This window comes from Cupressus sempervirens, chromosome 3 (genome assembly GCF_028749045.1).
Source record: "Cupressus sempervirens isolate cs-2001-9-10 chromosome 3, ASM2874904v1, whole genome shotgun sequence".
Taxonomy (NCBI): Eukaryota; Viridiplantae; Streptophyta; class Pinopsida; order Cupressales; family Cupressaceae; genus Cupressus; species Cupressus sempervirens.
Window position 1 is genome coordinate 611,594,360 of NC_143120.1, and position 27,088 is coordinate 611,621,447.

General features: G+C 34.0%; 1 protein-coding gene across 4 annotated transcripts in view; it reads right to left on the minus strand.

Annotated features, from left to right (window-relative positions):
• Positions 1-562: 562 nt before the first annotated feature.
• The window catches only part of LOC149568160 (serine/threonine-protein kinase Aurora-2-like), a 110,005-nt gene continuing 83,479 nt past the window's right edge, over positions 563-27,088 (minus strand). For 2 of the 4 annotated variants that reach the window (XM_089821164.1, XM_089821163.1), the window contains exons 8-9: positions 1,018-1,090; positions 563-935 (exon numbers count right to left, since the gene is read on the minus strand). In XM_089821164.1, coding sequence (XP_089677290.1) covers positions 843-935; positions 1,018-1,090 — 166 coding nt within the window. In that variant the 3' untranslated portion in view covers positions 563-842. Of the gene's footprint in view, positions 936-1,017; positions 1,091-11,521; positions 11,957-27,088 lie in introns of those variants that run through there. The other 2 variants (XM_089821167.1, XM_089821166.1) reach the window with 1 other exon arrangement.

Below are 27,088 nucleotides of genomic sequence, written 5' to 3' on the forward strand. Positions count from 1 at the left end.
AGCTAATTAGCTTCACACCTTTGCTTCCAGGCAAGCACATAAGTACTTGGCAACCACTAGATTGAAGCTAAACAGGACCGAAAATGGCAGTCTTACAGAGAAAAGCAAATTCGGGACAAAATTTAGGGCATCAAAGTCTTGTCGATACATGCCCAACTGCGATCCAGGGCTCCAGAACTTTCCTAACGGCCTCAATCTGCGAAGCTTCCAGAACATTGGTGGATATGAAGTATAATGTCCCAATAAATTTATTAAGTTGATATAATGTTGGAAAATTCCTATTTTGTTTATAAGGAAATTAGATTTTTCAGCCTACTCTTAACCAATGAAAAATCAGAAAAAACATATTTCTAAATTATAAAAAATAAATGATAATAGAAGCTTCCTCATTAACAGAATCGTCAGAAATGAGTTATTATTTCTCAGAATTTTAGTCTAAAATAGATTTAGTCCTTCAAAAGAGAACATGCAGTGATAAGCAAGTTTTAATATTACTAAAATTTGGATACTTTGCAGTAAAAGATATTATCACTTGCAAGGCAAAAGATTTAATGCAAGCGAGTAAAGAAGATAAACGAGATGCATTATGTACATGGTGTTTAGGACAAAATTTAAGAGTTCTTTCGTGCAGAAAACATATAACTTTCGATACTTTAGTAAATGTGAATTCAGCTACCTATAACACTCAACGCAACCATGCTTTTCTAACTGTAATTAATTTTTTTACATCATCATAATATGAATCATCACATAACTCAAGTTCTCTGGTGTTCAAAACCCAATTGTGTAGAACAAGTTATCATTGGGTGTTTAAGGATGTAGAGCTTTCTCACTCTGCATGTTCATACACTAGGAGGATCAGCATTTTGTACTATCCATGGATGTTGCAGAAGGCCTGTTAACGGAAGACGCTGCCAAGAATGTTTAATCAACACCTGCAGCATAAATTGATCCCTCAGATACTTTTCAATTATTCCTGTATTTGGATGGGTGCATCAATGCCATGGAAATCCATACCTTAGAAATAAGGTCCTTGGCTGCATCAGAAACTATTGGGTAGGGAGGAAAATTCAGATCCACTTTCATAATCCTGCACAAAAGTTTACAAGTTTTAATAAAATCCAAAAATGAGAAATCACGTTCAATATCATGAAATGGATGGCTCTCAAATTGTAATATCCAACATATATTGTATCATATTGTTCTATACAGTGATGTACTTGTGAAAATTAACACTATTGCAGTCACTGATTATTAATTTCCTATCGCAAACGATTATTAAACTGCTGAAAACCAATTCACAGCTAATATCAAAAATAACACAACTGCAATTTCACCAATAAAATACGGAAAGAAATTTAGAACACAAAAAATACAATTTTTTTGACAAATCGTCCCTAGAAAAACTTCTAAGGAAAAACTAGTTCTGCAGATGGAAAATATATTAACTTCAACAAATCAAAAGATACAAAATTCCTTAGCTCTCACTGACATAATTCAAACAACCTCCTAATTTCTCCAATTGATATTTTCCACTGCTGTCCCCAATGCTATCACTACGCCCTTGCTAACACTGCAAGACTGTTTGCTATCACTGCAAACTCATTTGGTAACACTGCAAATGCTTCTACAACTTTTGTTGTTCTATGAAATGTTCTGGTTTGTTCTCCAAAGGCCTCTCTTGACCCCTTTTTATACTACTTAACCAAGAGGTTTCTATATGCTTCTTGATAAAGACAACTCAACGAAGAAGTTTCTAGTTGCTTCCTAACCAAGAAGTTTCTAGTTGCTTCTCGATTAAAACAACATAACCAATAAGTTACTAGTGGCTTATAGGAGTCAATTAATTAACAAATATTTTTCGTAACTCTAATAGTTATTTGCCAATTAATCACATATGGACGAATAGCTATCCAAGCTACCTAAACCTAACGATCTCTTGCTTGACCTTGGTTGCAATCTCATTTAAGACATTTTGATATACATTTCCAAGAAGTCGAGGAAAAAAAAGATTTCTATTTATATGTAAATATTATGGGATTAGAAACTCTATATTATGTCAATTTACCACTTTTGAATCAAGAATAAGAAACAAAATTAATAATTGTTTGAGCAGTTGGAAGTTATAAGAAAGTTTCATACAACATATTGAATTAACATTGTTAAAAACAAAGATTGTTCTCAAACTACAACCTATGTTTCTATATTGATTATTGTGAACATTGATTCTCTACCTTTGTTCAGAATCTAATCTTAGAGATTTTATTATTTTAGTAACATTTCTATGATGTGAAAGAAAGGATAAATTCCACCCTCAACGCTCAAATTGATTTAGAACTAGCAGTCACAAACTTTTGTGCTTGCAACGATCAGCCGATAAGTGTTTACTTTAAGTAAATTTTAATTTAATTTTGTAATAAATCAAATAAATAAATTTAATTATTTAATTTATTGTATATTAATAAATTATCATCTAAAAAATATTCCCATAAAAATCCATTATGAAAAACTAATAAGAAAAAAATAACACGTATAAAGTGGAGCAAAAAATATAAATTAAAATAAGTATAAAAATTAAAAACTAAACTTCACCTCTATGAGCATCACCCATATCCGATGACTACTAAGTGTTCTATAATATATGGAAAAAATAATCATTTAAAAACGATCCCGTAAAAAAAACTATTATGAAAAATTAATATGAGAAATATTTTTAAATTGTATAAAAAATAGAAACTCTCACAAATATCATATTGGCTAAACTAAAAATCAATATTTAAATAAAAAACTATATTAATTTAAAAACTAAAACTTCAATCATACAAATATCCTAATCATAATCCTATTTACTAAACTCAAAATTAATATTTAATTGAAAAACTAAACTAATTTTAAAAATAAATTAAAAACTAAAACTTTAAAAAGAATTTATTAAAACCAAAAATTAAACTAATTTAAAGTCTATTAATAAGCTTAAATATATGAATAAAATTGTTATTTTAAAAAATTTCCAAAAATTAATATAAAAAATTAATATGAGAAATCTTTAAAAATATAGTAAAGAAATAGGAACTCCTACAAATATCCTATTCGCTAAACTAAAAATTAATATTTAAAGTAAAAAAAAACTAAACTAATTTAAATAATTTAAAAACTAAAATTTCAATCAATTTTAAAAATCAGACTAAATAAAAACAAAGAAAAATATGAATTAAAAGTAGAGACAACAACTAATTAAATTTTTAAATAAATAGAAAAATAAATAAAGATTAATAATGTAGATAAATTAATTAAGCCAAGAGGCTTTCTACAGTGGCAGCAACCTTCAATGTAAACATCTTCTATTTTGAAAAAAAAAATTGACATTCATTTACATGTCAGAAAAACAAAATAGAAATATGCATTTTTTTATTGTAATATGATTTTTTTTAACTTTGTACATGGTGAAATAAATCATTTTCTAAATTTGATTTGCTGAATTTTTCTAGTCTCATAAAACTTCTATGTATTAATATCAAGGCATAATATATATATAAAAACAAATACAATAGTTTATTCATAAAACTTTTGTGCTCATTTGAATACAATATTTACTAAATTTATATTAATTCTTTTGAAATTAGATACCTCTCAGCTTATTTTATAAAAAAAATTGAATTAGATTTTTAGGTATGCTAGTTTATAAATTAAATACAAGAGTTAAAAATGGAGATAAATAAATAAATAAGAAAAAACAAGAGTTAATAGTGTAAATAATAGCTAATTAAATTAAATAAATAAGAAAAAAACAAGAGTTAAAGTTGGAGTGAGATAAAATTGGTCGGAAAATAATAAACGGCAAGAGCTGACAGTTTTCTAGTCAAAAGCTGACAATTTTCTGACCAAAAAAGTAATTTTAATAACCTATCAGCTAAATTAGTGTAAAGAGAATAGTATCCGAACTCTTTGAGTCAGTTAAAAGACTATGTGAATATTGCATATAACACATTGATTTAGCATTGCCAATAGAAAAAACATTTCATATTATTACCAAATCTCATAGAGTAGTTCCATAATGAACATGTCAATATTAACATGATATATATGGTAAAAATGTCAAATTGCCTTCAAATATAATGAAGCCCTTGAAAACAAAAACACAAAACGTCTACTTCCTGCTGATAGAAGAAAATAATATGAATTTTATATAATAATAAAATGTATAGTCTCAAAAATAATATGTTGTATTTTGTGTTAAAAAAATGGAAAGTCCTACAAAACAAGTCAGTTGTCAATAAATATATTTTTATGAATTATTTCAAATATAATATAGATGAAAACTTTATAATTACAAAAAATAATTGAATAATAAATTATTTTGATTACAAACAAATAAAGGTAAATATATTTTTATGAATTATTAGTTCTTTCAAATATAATATAGATGAAAACTTTGTAGTTGTAAAAAATAATTGAATAATAAATTGTTTTGATTGGACAAACAAATAAAGTAAAAAGTACAATATGAATATTTATAACTCAAAAAGTAATTGAATGATAAAGTGTCTAATTAGACAAACAAATTAAAAATTAAAAATGCTATCAATGATATGTGCGGTGAATAAATAATAAAATTTCAAAAAGCAAAAGTAAGCATGCCTCTAATTGTACCTAGTTCCTCCAAGTCTGCAACACAGTAAGTTGCTCGTCAGCAACTTGTACATTTATATGCTATATTGTTCACCAAGTTAGATTTATGTTTCGTACTTTAAAATAGTTTAGGAGACGTGTAAGAGGGAACACTAATCAAAAGCACCCAGACAATAGAGAGAATGCAAACAACTCTCTGTCAGAGGCAGTGAATTTATGGCATTCAAAAACTTTAAGAATTTCTCAATTTTTCTTTCTTCAAGCATAATTTCTTCATCTCTTCGAAATTTAGATGCCTATGATTTTATTTATATGCCCCGAGGGGATATGCTAGACCATGTTCTTACTGTTATTTTATCATCATAGAGAGTTGCGAGTGGAGTTCTTGTAGAGAATTCTCTGTTATTTGAGATTGCCATCGTAGCAATAGTAAGGGAAGAGAGCTACTAGAGGTCAGGGAATTCTCTGTTGTTTGGAGACTATGTCCATTAGCTTGAGGGCTGTTCTTCCATTGTAGTTCTGTTATCTATAGTACAAGTGAGACTGTCCTTACATTTTCAGCTGGAGTTTTTTAACAAGGGGTTCCTCCTCGGTAATCTTATCTCATTGATGGTGTTTCTCTCTAATTTTCTTTGCTTAGTTTGTTATTTGTCCTTATTGTTCTCTTGAACTCCATCAAAACCACTGTTGATGAGCTAGTTTAGGAACATCCTTCTGGTTCATGGATCACACACGACCTATCCACAAGAACTCCATTTGATACTTGAGACTCAGTTGAAGGCTGTATTTTTGGATAAGTTGATTCTCCTAGTTGGCAAATTAATCTCCCAATCACTCTTCTAATACTTCAATAATAATGAAACTGTTTTTTGGCTTGAAGAGTTTATATAAGAAGGGTGAGGGTGAAACAAATCAAGGAAGCAATCCATTATCACAAGAGAAATACTGCAGGTGGAATGAAATTAGAAAGTATTTCAAGTAATTTCGATTCAATATAAACAGTGGACAAATATTTGCCAATAATATTTATTGAAGTAGTTAATCCAATGACATGTCACATGCTTAGATTGAACAATTCATGATAACTCAATGGTAAAATTATTAATATTTACTAAAGAAATGAAATCACTATGAAAACCATGAAATTGATAGGTAGCAATAAAGTTGGACTAGGATGCATCCAAATCCAAGTGAAAAGAACGAATCTGGCAGAGCAACAAATGCTTAGGGAACCTTTTAAGCCAGGCTGGTAAATTAATTCTTCTTAGAGCTTCTCTCCAAAGTATACCAACTTTTGCCTTAAGTCTCTTCAAAATCCCCACTAAATTTGCTGAGGCTATTGATAAAATTCAAAGGAATTTTTTATGGACTGGTTCAGAGGAAAAAAAGAGAATACTTTTAATTGCCTGGGATCATGTTTGTAAACCGATCAGGGAAGGTGGTCTGGGTATCCGGAAAATCAGAAGTATGAATCAAGCTCTTCTAGCTAAACAAGGATGGCATGTGTTCCATGAGAAGAAAGAATGGAGTACCATTTGGAAACACAAGTACCTCCCTAATTCTGTTTCTCTTCCTGATTTCTTCTCCTCTGCTGATGTTATTCATCCCTCCTCAATTTGGGGAGTTGTGCAGGGTACTAAGAAAATGCTTGGAGAAGGGTGCTCTTGGAAAATTGGCAATGGGTCTAGGGTGAGTTTTTGGGAAGATGTTTGGCTTAAGGATCACCCCCTGATTGAAGATGTTCAAGATCTGAATCAAGTTGACTTATGCAAGCAGAGATATGGCACTCTTGTTAGTCATTATTGGCAGAATGATTCCTGGGTTAACTTGAAGGACATTGATCAAAGTTTCTATCACATCCAATTATCTCTCAATGCTGTTTCTCTCCACCCTTCTTTTGAGGATGAGATTATTTGGTATGCTGATCCTAGCGGGTAATACAAGGTTTCTTCTCTCTTTGCTTCTAAGGAGAAGGAAAATCATCCCTTGTGGTCTCAGGCTTGGATTAAGGGTCTCATTCCTAAAATTAATTTCTTCTTTTGGGTCCTACTTCAAAATAAAATTCTGACCCTTGATAACTTGCAGAAAAGAGGTATAAATTTGGTGAATAGGTGTATTTTATGTAAGAATGGTTTTGAAGATAGAGACCACCTGTTTCTGAACTGCTCTTATTCCCAGATGGTTTGGACTGAGATCCTAATGTATTGGAACTTGACTTGGGTTCATCATAACAATGTGGAATCTTCTTTTAAAAGCTGGAAATGCCCGTCTAAGAATTATGATGTTCAATTTCTATGGAAAATTACTCTGCCTCATCTCTGCTGGGGTATTTGGAAAGAAAGGAATAATAGAATTTTTAGAAACAGAGAGGTTCCTGTATGGGTGCTTGGTCAGAATATTATTAGAGCTTGTAAGGAGAATTTCAGATCTCTGAAAATATCTGATCAAACCTTTCCTATTGATAATCCTATGTTTCCTGAAAACCCTAAGACTCAAACTGATAACCCAAGATTGAATGTCACTTGGAGTTCCCCTCCGAATGGTTGGATTAAAGGAAACTTTGATGGTGTTGCTAAGGGAAATCCGAGGAGTGCAGGTTGTGGAGGTGTGTTGAGAGATCATATGGAAATAGTTAAAGATGCTATAGCTATCCCTATAGGTCAGACTAATAGTCACATTGCTGAAGCTACGGCGGCCCTTTATACTATGAAAATTGCAGTGGATTTGGGATGTCCAAAATTATGGTTGGAAGGTGACTCTTTAAATATTATTAACATCCTTAATAATAAAAGTGCTATCTCATGGTCAATAGAGGCCACTATCAAGGAGATTAAATACCTTATTCAAAAATTTGAAAAAGTTGTCATATCTCATACCTTTCGGGAGGCCAACGGTGCTGCTGATTGGGTTGCCAACTATGCTGTCCTAACAGGGCAAATGGTGAGGTGGACCGATGAATTAACTAATCAAGTTGATCTCAAAGCAATTATTCATTATGAAGCTATCCATGCGCAGGTGGGTAAGATATGAAAAGATTGGAAAGTTAATGATTTCGTAGAGTGATCAAATTATTGCCAGACTTTCATCCCCTATGAAGTACACTCAAATGAATGCGACGTGGTGTTCGCACGTTTCTCCGAACAAAGGTGTCTCTTTTGGTGGGAAGAAAAACAGATCTCTTTCTAACCCTCTCTTTCTATGCGTCTGGTTTTTCTGGTTTGAATGTTACTATTCTCTGCTGATGGGGGGCGAACCGCGCAAACAAGAACCAAAAAACTATGAGGCATGGAAGGCTCGCAAGGATGTTTGGAAAATTCTGCATAAAGGAAAAGTGACTCGTTACATGGAGCGACTCAATGGTTTTAAGCCACACATCACTACGGCTTTCTTTAAGAACTGGTCCAATGACAAAGTCACTCTCCATGGTGTGACTATGAAACTTACGAAGGAGTTTATTGCTGAGATCACGGGGCTTCCTACGGTGGGCATAAAATTCACTAAGCAAACTAGTATTTCAAATGCAGCCTACAAAAAATTTTCGAAAACGAAAGAAGAGGAGAAGCTTCTGGAAAAGAATGGTGATTTCTTTGATGCGAACCAGATAAAGGAGATCTGGAGGGATGTTCTCTGCTGCATCCGTGAGTATTTCATACTTGATGGAAGAAATAAAAGAGTTCATAAATGTCATTTTGTTTTTTTAAATCATTTCAGATATAAAGATAGAATATCTTTCCCCTTCTTTTTGCGGTTTTCTTTACTTAATAGTTTAGAAGCCCATAAGAAAAAGGAATCCATACCCATTCTTCATGAAGGTTTGATCCTTCTTATTGAGGGATATTGTAAAAATAAGCACATTGCCTCTACTCCCTCTAAGGACAAGAAGAAAGAGCCCATTAAGAGTAAGAAGGGTGACTCTGTTAAAGGTAAAGAAAATGCCCTGAATTTGAAACCCTCTGCCTCTCAAGTTCTTGAGGATGAGGAGTTTGAGACTGATAATTCGGAAAGCTGTGAGAATTGGAAACCTGAGGATGAGGATGATACTGAAACTGGAGAGATCAGTTCTAATTTGGACGAGTATCCGGAGACTAAAGATAATAATGAAAAAGGAAAAGAGGAAAACAATAGTGAAGGTAATTTTGAACAGAGTAAATCTAACAATGAGGGTAACCAGGTTATTTCTAGTGGGGGTAATAAAGTGGAAGATAACACTATCGAGAATCCTATTGAGAAGAATAAGGAGGACCATACGGCTATTACTACTTCTCCTGTTAAGGGGATAGAGGAAGAAAAAAGGAAGGACTCTACTCATCCTAAGGACTATGTCGAGGGTCAAAAGGAGGATCAAACGGAAATGGAGGATATCAATGACAATGTCTGCTCCCCCCCACACGAGACTGCTGAAGATGATTGTGATGCTATGCAGAGGGATACCATGCTTACCTTCCTGCATTCTGCTAAGGAGAAAGCCGACATCAGTCTCAAGGTTGATTCTTGGATCTACAATGAAATAATGGGTTTGAAGAAAAAGGTGGAAATTCTGCAACATAACCTGGATACTATCAATGCTAAACTTAGTCATATGGAAGGACAGATGGGAGACATCCCTAACAAACTTAACAACTATGAGCAGAACCTCACAATGTTAATCAAGGAGAGTAGCACTAAGATGGAACAGGTCACCTCGAGTATTTGGGCAGCCGCTGCAAGCCTGGGCAAAAGGGCGAATGAAGATATCATTTCGGTTGAGGGTCCGAGCAAAAGAACAAGGCAGAGCTTGAGGAAGAGTACTATGAAAGTTGCTGCTACTATGGATGTTGTTTCCATTCAAGAGACTGCTGCAATTGGTAAGGAAGCAGCTAAATTGATCCTGGAGCTGCAATAGTGGCACTGGAGTGGGTTCTCTGGTTTGGTGCCTGTCTGGTATTGGTCGCTGGTTGGGGACTCTAGTCTTGGTTTCTGGTTTTTTATAGTTTAGACTGTTTGTGGTTCTAAGTCCCTGTAAAACCTGGGTTAGTTTGTTTTTGGACTTTTCTAGTGGTTTCAGGTCCTTGTAAAACCTGATTTTGATACTGTTCTTCAATTTGTTGCAAGTTTTTTTCCTGGTTGGGTTGTCTTGCTTTATCTTTTTGTTTTTTGTTAAAGGGTTTCGGGGTCCCTTCAAAACCTGCTTTTACCGTAATCTAAAAAAAATGCTTAGGGAAATGAATGAAGAGCAAATCATGTTGCTTGTTAGCGAGGTTAATCCTTAATCGAACTGGATATTCTATTGCATGTTTTTGTCACCACAAGCTTATTTGCACTACCTTGTTTCTCACATGCTATCTGCTTATTTGGACAACATTTGAGTTGTGCTAGTGGATTTACTCAAACCCAATCCACACCCAAACTAATTTGTACTGGGGATGGGTCCTTGTTCAATTAAAGTTGATGTCTTGTTCATTTTTTCAACAAGTAATTGTATCCTCGTGTTACATTATTATTTTTCTGTTGTTGACTCTCAAAACATGTATATAGAAGTATAATCTAAAATAAATTTGAGTTTAAGTTATGTGGACCAGGGATTGGCTAGGGCTTTCAAAATCAGTTTGTTTTGTTGTTTTGAAGAATATGTGAGGATGGTTGAGCAACTGTTTGGACGTAGGGGTTAACTTTGGCATTGCAACAAGTGCCAAAATAACTGTAGGAGCTTCAATACTCAGCTGATCACTGGCCAAGGTATCAAAGCCTGTGGTGGGCCAATCAAGCATGTGTTGTCAAAGTACAAAATCTTGTTTATATCAAATAGAGAGAGGAAATCGGCAGTACGGATAACAAATCTAGATCAAAGATACTTTGACCAAGAAAGGATTCGATAGCCTATCAACAAGGTCACTTTTTAAATACTAGTCATGTCCCTCTCCCTTAATGTGTCCCATTTCCTATTTCATGTATGTAGCCAATATGATCCCCATAGGTTATTAGTCCTGCTTTGCAAGGCGATCAATCTTTGGGCATTTCTTTGTGCATGTTACCTTTGGGCCTGATCCTTGTTTCAAATTGTGGTATCACCTTTGAGCCAGTCATTTCAAATTATGTTTCGGCCAACTTGCAACTTTTGAATGAGAGCAATCTCATATATATATATATAGGCCTCTTGGTGATCTTCATCATCATCAGTCATCTTATTCTTGTTTGTGAATACCAAATTTGAATTTGAATGGGAGATTGGAGTTTTGGAGGTGAGATATCCTACTTAGTCTGCTATTTTTTCAATTTGGTGTAGTCTCTTAGCAGAGACCAAGTTGGTGAAGGTAGATGTAGGCATATCTTGCAGACTCGGACTCAAAGAGCACTCGGCAAGCCCAAAATTCCAACTCGAAAAAAACTCAGAGAAAACAATTTAGAGAGAACTAAAACATAAAATCTCTTAAAGGAACATTTTATTTTTACAATTCAGTTACAAAATGTATTAAATCTAAAATTGACATCAAAGGAGAAAACGCAAGGTTTTATAGCAAAAACAGCATGTGAAACACATTTTAACCAGCATTTTACCTGCATCAATGTTTTTACCTGGTTTTTTGTATCTATACAAAATGCAAGAACTAAACTTGTAAGTACTCACCTATGGTTTTTGTAATTACTTGCCAACTCACAGAGTACTAGGAGAGTTTGCAAACTATGGATGTGGTAAACCCTGCTGATTTTGACCTGAATTTTCCATTTGTCTGTTTGACATTACATCAAACAATTGACATGCTAACTATCTGAAATCTGAATTATGAGTTGTGAATATGTGTTTGATATATGTTTTCAATGCCAAATCATAGATAAACATATAATAATGTGGGAAACAAATGATGAATACACCATAAATTTAAGATTTCTCTTTGAATAACAGTGAAAAATAAAATGATATCAGATCTGAAATGGGTTTGATATTACTCTAGCAACGAACAAGTTCTTTCAAATATGACGGTTATAATAATCAAAATGATTGCACATGTACCCAGATGCATAAATAGAGGTCTAATATTAAGTGGAGGGCACGGCTGCCTTAAATGGTGATCAAATATGAAGTGGCTAACTGATATAGGCAGCAAATGGCTCTTGGAATTCTGATATATAAATCTGACCTCCAAACCCTAGCTGAACAATTTCCAACATTACCAAAATATGTCAAATCCTTTTTTGAAATTACAATAATCACCAAATTGGGGTTTTGAAACCCTAGCTCTAGCAACATTAAATTAATTCAGTCCATTAACCCTTGTCAAAACACCATGATAATGATGCCAAATGAATGTTAATGTTGTTCCATGATCAAAACTGCAATTATCTTCAAGACCTGTCAAACCCTCCAAACAGATTACTAGTTGAAACCTCTAGAAATCTGATAATGAGCAAAACAATAACTTCTAGATGAGTTCACAACATAAGATGAATTTGGGTTTCCATCCAAACTACTGAGAAACTCAAAGAGTATTTGTACTCGAATTTCCTGTATTGAAAGGAAAGCTCCCAAACATTTTAGAGAGAAAAATTAAAAGAAACCAAGCATATAAAATGACTTCCTCAATTTGTTACAAAGTTTCCGGAAACCCTTTTAAAATTTCTCACTTTTCATATTATAATATTTAACTTGCATATGGGAAATAATAATTAGGTGACCCTTTCATACAATTTCTTCACTAATATATAGTCACTTTAATATCCTTACACCTCCATATGTTAGCACCCCATTTGGCATAATAATTAAATACTTTGACATTAATATATTAAATGCACACTTGACCCCTTATATCCCCTTTAATCATAAAGATAATTAATTAATTAAATTAAATCATTAGACTCTATTAAATGTCAAATATCAAACCAATAACCGATCCTGCCAACTTTTTTGATAAAACATGTCCTCTAATTACCCGACTTTACCATAAACAATATGAACCCAAACATCCATTCAACTTACAAAAAATAGTGTAAAAATAGAGCCTAAAAGACCTATGGAAGACAACCCACAAATAAACCGATGCACTAAGATGAACTCTAAAATGGACACCCAAAGGGTAAGTTGAATAACCCTGAATCACCCCAAAAGGACCCCATAATCACCACATTAGCCTACGAGGACCACTGATAATAAGCTAATCTTTGAAAATAATTGTTGCTTAGGAAAGCAAAAAAATGAGGACATTATAGTGGGCCCTTCCCAGTGATTGCTTTCCCTCAAGCTGTAATATCCCTAATGGACATTATACCAATTTTTCTCATAAACAGATTTAATCATATAATAGATAATTCGTGCAAACCCAACGAGAAATGTAAAGCAGCAAATGAACCAATAATGCTCATTAAAATATTCAGTTTTGAAACATCAGATTTGCTATTGTATTATAAATCAGCAATACAATAACATGCATACATTCTAATCTTTACAAACAACAATAACAGTTAGATTTGAAACATATGAAAGAACTTGTAAACCCAATGTGAACTCTGTCTTGAATCCACTGCAGTGATGAACTGGGGCTATGTCCAATCCACCAGTAATGGACTGAAGTTTTGCATCCTCAGGTCTAAAACAGAAGATGTAAACTCTCCCAATGTTTCTTCAAGAGAAACCCAAATTCTCCAAACAAACAATAATCCAAGAATGCATGAAATGAGTCTCTCTTCCTTCTTTTAATGCACTCAATTGTGACTCTTCAGTTTCCACATCTCTGTCTTTCGTCCTTCTTTCTTGTCATCTCTACAATATTTATTTGACCCGTTAATAATTTTCTTTAAACTCTCATAAGTCAAATTTAATATTTTATGAGTTTAACTTCAGAATTCCTAATGTCCCAAAAAGGGGCATTACAAGTCCTCCCTCCTCAAGATTACTTTCCCTCAAGCAATCATGAGTCCATAAACCAATACCGTGGTTCCATATCCATATGCTATCATCACTGTGGCCCATACTAGTAACTCTAAAGTCGAGACTGTGATCACTAGATCCCTGGATCCCATGTCAATCTCTTAATCTCCACTGTGACTGTAGACTGTGCAACTTTGATCATAAATCTCTAACTGTATAGCATCACAACATAATCCACAAAATGCAAAACATACATCCTATTAACACCTAGATCCCAAACCAACCTATCAACACGGTCCTGGGTGTAGAAATAGATGATCGATGAATCTCCAACCTCTTGAATCAGCCAATTGAATAAATAGATGCCCAACGCATTGCCCATATGCAACAAAACCAACTCATCATGACTCAAGCTGTCATTATCATAGCTTGGATCAGCATCAAGAGTGACAATGTTATCACCAATATGTCGTTGAACTGAAAAGGGAAACATCTCATATGGGATATATTGCAACATGTGTAGTTTCCACTCATTTACATGCAACTCACTAACCCTTGTAGGCCAAGCCAAATCTGAAAATGCACTAATAGTCCAAGCACGGCAACCACTGATAGCTAGAGTGTGTAGAAGGATAAAATCACCAATTAATAAGTAGGCAACTGCCATATAGTAAAAACTTGGTGATAAATCTCTAGGTAATTTGCAAAAACCCCCAAGGCACACAACAGACAACTCTAAATTATCTGCTTCACCATAACTATCATCACTACAATCAACATCTCCATCAATGAAATGATCACCTCCACACATAGTTTTCTAAGTCATGTGATTCATATTCTACCTCGTCATATGGTGAGATAATGTTACTGTTGTTGTAAAAATCAAAACTTATATTTTTGACTTCTTACTGGTCTTTATGGTCTTCACCAGCAAAGTGTGCCTCATTAGGATGAGGAATGGTGGAAACATTGTTCTAGTTTTTATGCTTACAAATGGTATTGATTCTTTCAACAATTTATGCCATATCCATAGTTCAATTTTTTTGTTCATCTTCCTTGTGAATGGTTTCAATAGAATTCTGATTTTCAGCTTGATATAAGGAGTAATGTGTCATAATTAGTTGGAGACATAGCTCATCTATCTCCTTCTCTTTATCTTCACCATGTTTGATAACTATATCCCTATCTTTGAGAAACTTCAAGTAGTCTGATTTCAGCCTTTCTAATGCCTTCTTGAGAGTGTGAAGGTATGCACTATTGATTCCATTCATTATTCCCTTCTCCTTTTCAACATTATTAACCTCCCACATGGTTTCTTCAATGTTTTTATGGGTGTTATTGAAATGCACTAATGCTGCAATGACCATGTTATTTGATACCTTTAGCTTATCCTCTAAATTATAAGCTCCAAAATTACCGACTTGAAATGGATTTTCTAATTGGTTCTTCACATCAGCCCCTATTGTAACATCATATTACTCTAGTTTCTTGGATACTAGATTCATTTTTAGTTGCACAAATTTTAGAATTATTCTCCCTCTCAAGATGTATTGACTCAACTATGATGCTATGGTTTTCAAATATTTCAATCTCAGGGAGAGTTCATTTCCATTTTTGGAAACATCTTGTAGATAAATATTCTCATGAAAAGGCTTGTCAATAATCAATTCCAATTCACCAAATAAGATGCTAGTATAATCCTCACCATTATCCATAAGTGGTTCCCTCTCATGGATTTCATCATGTTGAAGTTGGACTATGGAATTCTCAACCGCCTCAAAGCTAGATTTGTGCTTCTTCAACTGACTCTTTCCCTATTCTTCTCACAAATGTGACCAAGTGATCAAGCATGCTTGCAAGTAAAACAAAGTTGTTCTTTTCTCATTTGGTTCTAGCTCAAATTTGAAGAACATGTAACATGTATGCCTACTGATCTCAGTCATGCTCAGACATAAATTCCTTGAACATGTCAAATTTATGTTCAATTATTTCTTTTACAAGCTCGTAAGCCATGGGTGAGATTCTATCTTCCTTCCTCCATATAGCCAGCAAGAGTGATTTTAATTGCTTGCATACATCATCACCCTCGTCTAGAATTAAAGACGTGATTGTTTTTATGCAAGTTTTCACTTTGTTTGGATGATGCTTCCTAACTTCCCTTAAGAAGCATTGAAACATTTGTAGCGTCATTCGCTCAAAATGGAGATCCAACATTATGATAAAAAATCCGGCCTTTGCCATAAGTTCTGCGATCTTACCCTGTCTACCAAAAGTAGGGCTTGTGGCATTATGAAATCCACATAGGTTGTCCACGATTTGTTGTAGAACATTCTTCAAGATGATATCATTATAGGGAACAATAGGAGCTGTTATTCTGATGATATCACTCAAACAAGTGGCAACCATTAAGCTCACCTCTTCACATGGATGTTCCATTAACCTATGTTAGACTAAGGTAGTCATGGAAGGTTGTAATGCCCAATTTAAGAGCCTCCAATAAGACTGATCCACTTTGGTTAAACAAGAACCCAATGTTGATGTTTTGGTAGCTTTAGTAGAATAAACTTGTGAAATCAAAGAGAAATATAATTACAATGATTCATATATATATATATATATATATATATATATATATATATATATATATATATATATATATATATATATATATATATATATATAAAACTTTAATTAATTTCTCCATTATATTAATTATATTAATGAATAGACATATCCCATGGAGGGACATGTCTCTTCGCTTGGTTTACTCATACAAATACAAGAGGACCGCTGTCATTTGGAAAGCACATACCATACATGGCAGTGCTTAGTACATTTGCAACGATCCTCCAAAACTAACATGGTATCAAAGCCACACTGCAAATGTATAGAGACCCACAAGGTACAAAACAACGAATCCATCAAGCATTGAATGGAATTTTTATCTACCAACGTTATTTATAAGTATAAAGAATATACAAAGATCATTACGGGTAGATAGGCGTCGAATTGAGAGGAAGATTTAATATGAATATCTACCAATGTTTCACATTCAGAAAACTCCCGAAAGACATATGATAGGAAAGGCAAAATTCAATTGGTTTGAAGCATCAAAGCTGTGTAAGCACAGTAAACGTTAATTATGCAAACCTTGGGGAAAGATTTTGCATATTCATCAGAAAATTTTAAAAAGGCGTGCAAAGACTTTTGAACAGAGCACAGGCACCCATGGAGATAAAAAAATATAAATTGAAAACTATTTTTTCATAACCTCGTATATAAGGCACGAGTCAAAGGACTTAGTCAAGGATTGGAGAAGTTTGAAATCTTCTAAAACCAAAGGGGTGTGATTTGTTACAAAGGCCAATCTTCAAGCTCCATAGCAGGCGACATCTCATGCAGTTGGTGTATGAAGAGTTACTGATGAAAAGTACAGTCAAAATCGTGCTGGTTGAAATTCACATACCAAGAATTGATAGAAGCATGATCTTCTATGCGAATATTGGCAACTCTATGTAAGACATATTCCTTCATTCAAATGGTGTGAGATACATGGAAATTTAAACAAGTCTAAAATAACAATACATATTGTTGCAGGTTGGACATGTACATCTATTGAAGCTGTATATTTCCATATGTGTGTTGGTTGATAGAATAAATGAAACAAAGAGAGTTTTCATTAGCATGAGTGTCCAATAAAAATAATAAGCAAAGGGATGTCAATATGGAGATTTTATATGTGCGATCCGAACGAGCACACCATCACCAAAGATTATAAACCATATAAGAATGATAAAATAAAAGGAAGAGATAACTATGGGCCCCACACGGAAATAATAAAGGACCCCATGTATTGGGAGGATAATTTCACAATAAAGGGAGATAAAACAAGATAAATGCAGTTTAAAGAAACAGAGGTAAATGCATTGGTAAGTATAACTTCTATAAGGTATGTATGATTATTTAATTGGAAGAGTATCAATTGAAATAATCTATTTATTAAGTTATGTTAATGTTTATGATAATATTATTTTGGAACAAAATTCTAATAATATTATTAGGTATGTGAAATAATTCATAATAGTCAATATTGAATATAAATATAAATATAAATGTTATTTTAAACAATCAGAATAAGATATTTATATTTTTTGATGATAGAGATGAAATTTTTTTCGATATTATTATTATCGGGTATTCAAGAGTGAAGTCTAATCACAAATGTTATTAAATGTAAGAGGATTAGTTGATGTGCAACAAGATAGTAATATACACTCTTATGAATATATGAATATAAATTAAAGTATATCTTTAATTTAGATATTTATCTATATTGCATTGGAATGATCTTATATTATTATACAAAATTATTTATTATCCTTGATTATTTTATTTAATAAATGAAATCTCTATCTTATTTGTATTTTTTGTATACACTATAAGAGTCATGTGCCTTGATCTTTTCCTTCGAGAATGTTACTGTAGGAAGAAGGAGATTGAGATTCAGAGGGAACCTAACATTTCATCAGAGACAACCTTGAAAGAGAGGGAGCAAGTAGAGGATATGAGTCGGTCAACCTTGAGTTATATCGATCATATTGGTTCAGAGGGAGTAAACCATGTTAAGATGGATTATCCAATGATGAATAAATTGTAGCAATTAAGAGGGACTGTGATTCATGAATATACCTCACTACTATGTGATTTTAATGGGCCTACCCCCTGTGTACATCATGAGGAAGTGAGGACTTCCAAATAATGTCACTTTGTTGGTTAACAGTTTGTTCTCCTATTAGATTTTATAATCTTGACTCTTTGATACCCAATGCTTGGAGATACAAAAGGATGTTTACCAACAAATGGGTCAGTGTATGTATTTTATCATTGCCCTCTAAATTGATTAGGTACAACTCCCTATGATTTGCAATAATATGCAATGAATATGTTTTTATGAGATCAGAAGTCTTGACATTATAAGCTCTTAACCTAAGAGCAGTAAAAGATAACCAAATTGTTTGTAGGCACAAACAATTCAGGCAAAATGGATTTTGGATAACCTATCACACTCAATGGAATGACTGTAATAGATGATCTTGGGACTTTCTAACTCTTACTTCTATTCTAAATGCAGGTTAACCATCTATATGCAAAAAGAGGAAGAGAAGAAGAAATGCACATAAAGGGGCAAATGAAATTGCTTTGACTATTAGGCTTGGATGTAATGGAATTCAACAAGTTACCAATAGATTCATACACATCTATTCTTCAATTCCCAATGAAACTATTTAACACAATATGAAACCAGCAAGAGAGGAAACATAACCATATGTGAAGAAAGTAAATGGAATTATCTTCACTGTAATCACCAAAATGAAATGGAATCCATATGATTATCACAGAATCACTTATGATTGTCTTTCAACTCTTAATGCAGAACTAATCTATGCATGGGCAATAGAACATGACAAGCAAATAGGGTAAATGGAATTACAAACCAATTCACCATCAAGTTTGCCAACCTTTTCATTATCAAATGAGGTTACATTTATATTTTACTATTATTCTTTCTTAATTTTGATAGAGCAACAGTCACATAAAAATGAGAATAAAATATAAAAGTATCCAATATGTATCGTGATATGAGCACGTGGTATCCCTTCTATTGATGATTTTGAATCCATGATATTCCTGAAAACACACCATGACTGTTCATCTTCATGCAATCTCAGAAAATCGTATAGAAAATCATTTATTCTTCATTTCATGTCGTTTCACGCCAAATCCATATATTTCATATTCCAATGATCACTACATCTTTGAACTCTGACTGTTGATCTTAAATTAACGATCACAATTACGACCTTCCTTTATGACTTCCTCCGCAGGTCCCCTTTTCCAACTAAACACATCGTGGCATAGATGTGGTATTACTTCATTGCTTGGAAGATCTGACATTAGACTAGTTTGCTTCGTTGGCACCTCGTGACTAGATTCTGAGTGTACTTCATGGAATGTGATGGGCCCAACGAGACACATGTTGAATTGTCGCTTTCCCACATTGTCTAAACCTTGCACATCTTCGAATAGTGGGAAAGCAAGTGTTGTAGATCAAGTGAAATTGGATGATCCTACAAAATTGACCCACCTCTGTCATTGTCAGAGAATCTGACCACTCATAGCACGCCACTTTGACCTTAATTCTGACAGTTATCTTTTGCGGCTCACAAACTGAATCTAGCCCCATTGCTCTTCATGTCGAATCATTACTTTGTCGCATTGTCTAAACCTCAAGCATCTCTGAAAAGCGGAAAAGCGACATCCATAGATCTTGTAAGATCTAACGGTTTGCGAAAAAGACTGTAACTTCGTTGTTTAATTTGCGGTGTCTGGGTCCATTTTCCAACTAGGCGCATCATGGCATATATGTGGCAATACCTTATTGAGCGAAGAATTTGATGTTGGCTTGTCTGTACCTCGTCGAACTTCATGACTGAATTGTACTGTGTGGAATAGAATGGGTCCCTCCATGTACACATGTAATGTTGTCACTTCCTCGCATTGTCTAAACTTCGAGCAACTTTGAAAAGTGGGAAAGCGATGGATGTCAATCTTATAAGACCCAACGGTTGAATGCATTCTCTTTTCGTTTAATATTTTAATGGGACCCGATCTGATAGGTAAGCATTTGACTTTCAACTAGCCAATAGCATGCATTCTTTCATTTAGTGACTTTTCAACTTGGTGATTTGGACGATCAGACGTGTTTTGATTCGTCGATTCGATTTCAAACTTTGGTCTTTGCCACCTTTGACCGTGTTCTTTGCCATTTCTACGTTCTTGAGTGCTCACTCTATGTAAGATTCGACTAATCTTGCTTCTGACTTATTCTCATAATCTGTATATCATCGTTAAGCTTCAATCTTCGATGTTCTCTACTACATTTGCTCTGTATATGTGTGTGATTTCTTCATTCTACCTGCATTATATCTTTAATGGAACACTTGACCACAGAATTAGGGTTGCTCAGATATTTTTAGAAATGCTTTCATGAAGAACTGCTTCTCAACATGAATCTTTGTCTTCAACATCATTAAGAACAAGAAAATATGAATTAATAGAATATCTAAACTTTCTTCTCATCGAAATAATGCATAAAAAACCCTCCAAACCCTAATCACCTAGCTTTGGACTGATGCATTGCTCACATGATTTCCTGCATTAGGTTAGCTCAAAGCAATGATGAGAAGAAAGATCATCCTATAGGCAATCTAGACTCAGACTCAAGAAATTGACACTTGACTTAACTCAAAACCCTAGAGCAAAAATATAAACTGAAACTTGGGCAACAACTGGCTCTGTCTAGGGATTTAAGCATGATAATGCTTGAAAGAACTCTAGCAATCTTTGGCTCTGCACAGAAGGTGACAACTTGAAGACAAAAAAGAACAGACTAAACTAGGAAACAGCAACAAACTACCTAAGAAAGCAAACAACTAAACTAAAGCAAACAACATGAAAGGAAAACTTACCTATCTAGCTACTATGCAGGGGTTACCTGTTTTCAATTTTGCATTTGTTACAACTTCAGATCCTGCCCATTATAAGAACATGGCAAGGTTTCTCCTGTGGGATATGCCAACTTGAAGGAATTATTTTGATTCATTTGAATAATCTAGAAAGGCCCTTTCCACAAGGATTGAAACTTGGTATGCATACCTCTTGACTCATGTCTCTTATCCTATAACAACACCAAATCACCTTCTATAACAATTTTTTTACCTTCCCTTGGTGTTCGGTAATTTTGTCAAACTCCCTTTCTTCTTGCAGCTTGGTGAGATACATGATTCTCTTCTCTAATCCATCTTTGAAAACGTCTTCTTCAATGACAGTCTTTAATTTACATGCAGCAAGTTCTAAAGGTAATGGCAAATTAGCTTCCACTCCATAGACTAATTCAAATAGTGAAATACCTATAGCTCTTTTAGGTGTAGTCCTATCAGCCCATAAAGCATCATGAATCTTCTTGTGCCAACCTTTCTGATTATTTGAGACAAATTTTTTCAAAATATTAATCAGGTTCTTATTGTGATATTGCTATCAGGATTTAACTGTGTGATTTTTGAGTCAAACTCATTGACCCATGTTTCATGAGTAGTGATTCAACATGAATCCATCTCTCATGAGAATAAATGGAACACTTAACACTGATTGGATCTAGGTGATGTTCGAAGGGGTGAAGCACCGGGACGTCACCCATCAAGTTCTTATTACTAGACTCAGCGTGCCCATTTCCTTGAGGAAAATAATCAGAGGAATGTCCAACTTGAATACCATTATCATAGAAAAACTCAATGATTTCTGAAGAGGAAAAGTAAGATGCATTATCCATTATCAATTTCTTAGGAACTCCAAACCTGATCAGAATATGTTCTTTGAGAAAATCACATACTACCTCTAATGAAGTCTTCTTCATTGGCTTAGCTTCAACCCATTTACTGAAATAATCTGTGGCAGTTAATATATATGAGTGTCCTTGACTAGAAGGAGGATTGATTGGGCCTATAAAATCTAAACCCCATTGATGGAATGGAGCTTCAATTACCACTGGCCTAAGAGGTAAAGCAGCTAACCGAGTTTTACCAGTAAACATCTTGCATTTCTCACAACTAGCCACCCACTTATATGTGTCTTTAAACATACCAGGCCAATAATAACATTGTCTCAGAATTTTGAATGCAGTGACAGCGCTAGAAAAATGTCCTCCACATGCTTCATCATGAAAAGCTCTTAACAACTTCATCAACTGTTCCTTATCCACACATCTCACAAATGTTCCATCAATAGCTCTCTTCTAGAAGACATCGTCATGAATTACATATTTCAAGGCTTTAATTTTTAGATCTCTCCTTTGCTTGATAGTCAATCCATCAGGGCATTCACCATATGTCAAAAAATAAGCAATGTTTGAGAACAAGGGATCCTAAAGACTTACCATAAGAACTTTTGGAGTATCTTCTTCTTTGAATTGTTGATCTTCTACCAAGGCTTTACAGAGTACATTACCTCTTACGAGTCTAGTTGGCTTAATTTCTATATCATATTCTTGGACTTTTGCTATCCACACTCCTCTATTATTACAACCAACTTCTTGTTGTGTCCAAATACTTTTTACTATAGAATCTGGCACATATATCACTGAATGAGAATGTAACACATAAAACCTAAAAATTTTAAGGGCTCTAACCACTGTATATGCATGTTTTTCAATCTGTGAGTATCTTAGTTCTTGATTCTTCAATGATATACTCATGAAAGCAATTGGAGCTTGTATTCTCTCTTTATTTTCTTGCATCAATATAGCTGACATTGCAGAATTGTTTATTTATCCCCACTTTTTTCAAAATTATGTGCTTGCGGCAAACACCTCCAATGAAAAAAAAGCTTCAACAACTTAGGAAGTATATATATCAATCAATACTTAGTATGCACCCCTTTATGAGAACTACAATTATTCCACCATAGAGATAGACTAGAATAATATTTTGTTGCAGCTGGAGATATACGACAAACACTAAATGCCCTACTGCCTCAACTTGTCTTAATACAAAATCAGTCACACAGCTGGTATACGGTTGTCGATTGCTATTACCCAGGCTTCTTCAACTAGCTAGAGAATTGCACACCTAATGCTACAGATGAATTACCACTTCACACTGAGTATGTGTATTTGATCCTAATGATTGTCTTATTCAGCAAAACTCTCATCTTCAATTATGGCAGTTGTCCTCATCCGTTTCTCAATTTGAATAAAGACTTGACACACCAACTATAATCTCCCTGTAATATTGATCTTCAACACGTCTACTTTTACTTCGGAAAATAACAGAGGTTGATAAGTTGTCACTTCCAAAACATGAAGAATCTACAACTACGGAAATTATACTCATAAATTCTGCACATTACATTTTCATAGTTTTTGGTTTTGTGTGAGAGAGGATTCACGCTAATGAAATAACCAAAAATCCCTTTGCTCCAAGCACACTACAAACTAGTACATATATCACTCAAATCTATAGGTGAATAGCGATAAATATTCGATTAGCCCTTGCCTTTAATATATTCAACATATTATAAACCCCATCATTGGATTATACAAGGTTAGCTAAGGCATTTAACAAACCCACAAAGAAAATTATTCCTTTAAACACTAGTTGGGACAACTTGTCAAGTAACATAAGAATTCCACACTCGACGTTTCCTCCATTCACTAGAAAGTCTCTGATAGCTTAGCAGAACTCGTAATTATTTTAATTGCTCATAATCCTTGTTCTCCAACAATTGTATGTTCACTATCGGTAACGAGTTGTGTCTAATATTCTCTTCCATAACTCTTGCACTGTTTCTGGCTGTCCTTATACTTCCCAAATACATTACATGTCACAAAGTAACACATGCCCAAAATAATCTATCTCATGTTTTAATTTGATACCTCCTAGCAATCTATGTCCAAGGCCAGCCACAACCCCCTCAAATCTCTATCGCCTTTCCTAAATACCTGAAAAATAAACCGCAAAGACCATTCGATAATTTAATTCTTTCATACCATGTTCGGCTATTAAGGACGACATCAAACCATAATTATCAGCTTCCAACGCACCAATAGAAGGCCAGTATTATCATCCAACTATAATTTGCAAACTATTTGCAACACGATATCAGAAATGTAAACAACTTGTGCCAAAGTCTATGAAAAAAATTGAATTGTTGGCACAAAAACTTCATTCACAGAATAGAATAATTTTTTTGCTTTACTTTCTCCTAAAAACTTTGATACTTTATGAACTCCTCACACGTTGCCTTGTTGCCATGACCATAAAAAGAATGAGAAGGGATTATAATGTCACTGTAGCCTCTGACAATATCCTCCTCCATGTTGCAAAGATAAGAAGCCGATATAATTTTTTTGGGTTCTACCTATGCTCCCAAAGACTTGAGAAAAACTCAAATTTATTTCATATAAATGTATCTAGGTCCACTAATACAAATTTTGTGAAAAATTATAGGGAGTCATACAAATATTTCCTTTAATATGATGACCACATAAGCCCGACTCAATATTTCATTCATGCATTTCCATACGAACCAAAATATTTTCCAAAATGCTCTTTGAAAAGCTTCAATCACTCCACTTGGCTTTATTAATCTCTGATATAAAATCTATTGGATAAATCAAAAAGATTATATTATATTACCCGCAGCAAATATAGACTTCAACTTTAGCATATGCAGTAAAACTTTTATTCATGGCACACGACTTCTAGATGAATATATTGCTTTGGCAAGCAACATTCAAGAGCGCTCAAAACAGCAATGCTAAATGTCTTTAATCAATTTACCCAAATAATATAATTTCAATATAAAACTTCATTCTTCGTAAGATACATGAACTGGTGATAAATAAATATGAAATATTCACGTCGTGAAATACAAATATTTCCTCCCATAGATGTTCCCATAGTAAAACTTCATATGTGTGAACCTTTAGAAGCTTGTGATATTGCTATCAAGATTTAACTGTGTGATTTTTGAGTCAAACTCATTGACCCATGTTTCATGAGTAGTGATTCAACATGAATCCATCTCATGAGAATAAATGGAAGACTTAGCACTCATTGGATCTAGGTGATGCTCACAGGCGTGAAGCACCGGGACTTCTAGGGAGGTCACCCATCCCAGTACTACTCCAGCCTGAGCGCGCTTAACTACAGAGTTTCCTCCATGGTTAAACCCAAAGCTTGCAACCCCATTTGCAAAACCTTCACCAAGTGTTGTGCCTTCTGAACCATTCATTAGAATGCCCCTTAAGGTCATCAATTGATAAGTAGGAGATAATTTCCACAACAAGTCAAATTGTGATATTGTTATCAGGATTTAATTGTGTGATTTTTGAGTCAAACTCATTGACCCATTTTTCATGAGTAGTGATTCAACATGAATCCATCTCTCATGAGAATAAATGGAACACTTAGCACTCATTGGATCTAGGTGATGCTCTTCTTCAAAAAATTTGTCACGATATAGTCTTTTCAAGCCAAATAAATATTTTAGATCTCTAAATTTCCTCTTTTATACAAAAATTTTTATAATTTTTTCTCCAAAATATCTTCACAGGCTAGTAGGAAAACTAGCTCTAATACCACTTTAATACCCCTAATGAATATAATACCAGTTTTTCTAATAAACTGATTTCAACATATAATAGATAATTCATGCAAACCCAACCAGCAAATGAACCAATAATGCTCATTAAAATTTCAATTTTAAAACATCAGATTTGCTATTGTATTATAAATCAGCAATGCAATAACATGCATACATTCCAATCTTTACAAACAGCAATAACAATCAGATTGAAAACATATGAAAGAACCTATAAACTCAACGTGAACTTTGTCTTGAATCCACTGCAGTGATGAACCAAGGCTACGTCCAATCCATCAATGATGGCCTAAAGGTTTGCATCCTCAAGTCTGAAATGGAAGATGTAAATGTTAGAAACAATAGTCCACCAAGATAACTGAGGGGGGTGAATCAGTTATCCAATTAAAACAATTATCAACTTTAATTAATCTTGACCATTCAATCAAAGTAAATAGCAACCATAACAAGATGTACATACACAATTACACTAGATTTGTTAACTAGGGAAACCCTTGATCAGAGGGAAAACCCAAATGGGAATGATGCCCACAAGATGATGTACTAATATAAATATTCCTTGTTAGAGGATGGACCCTGTTAGGAGTCTATTACAACATTTAGTACATGAGTCCCTATTAGGAGACTTTGAATCCCTGTTAGAAGATTACAACTCTATTAGGAGTTATGTCAACCCTGTTAGGAGTTGTAGAAGGCAAAAGGACCCACTTTCCAAACAGCTTCTGGGGCAAGACCACTGAACTCATTGTCAAACTGATCTCTCAACTATTCCTTGCAGAATAATTGTTCGTACTATGCTTTATCCTCTTTCCTATGTCCTATCAACCAAACTAATCACTGTCAGGCCTTGTAAGTCAAGTTACGAACCTCTGATCCAATTATCAAACCTCAAATCACTAAATAAAACCTCGGTAATGAAGTTCTCTCCAACTTCGCTCTGCTCTGCTTATCTTCACATTCTACTCTTTGTGCTTCTTGCAATCATTCATGCACTACATCATGATAAAGGAAAATGTCCTTTATACCGAATCCATAAAACAATTCCCTGAGTCGGCTATTACACCTCAATTAATTAGTATAGCACCTCATTAAGAACACGTTACACTTAGCGATAACATTAATCTTTCTCCTTGTGACTTGAATAACTTTTCGTACATGTGACATCTTGATAAGCAAGCTTAGCCACGTCATCTCCAAAATGTCTTCTATACATCATTAATTTCAGCTTCTCAGATTATCAATTGTAGTAAGAGATATAACAAGTTTATCAGAACATGCTTCTGTAAACTCTATCTCAGAACAATCTTCACCAAAACTTGCATAACTTCTTCCAAACTTAATATCTTATGCTTCCGAGGTTAGCTGCATATACTAGACACTTGGTAGTATCTCTCTTTAACC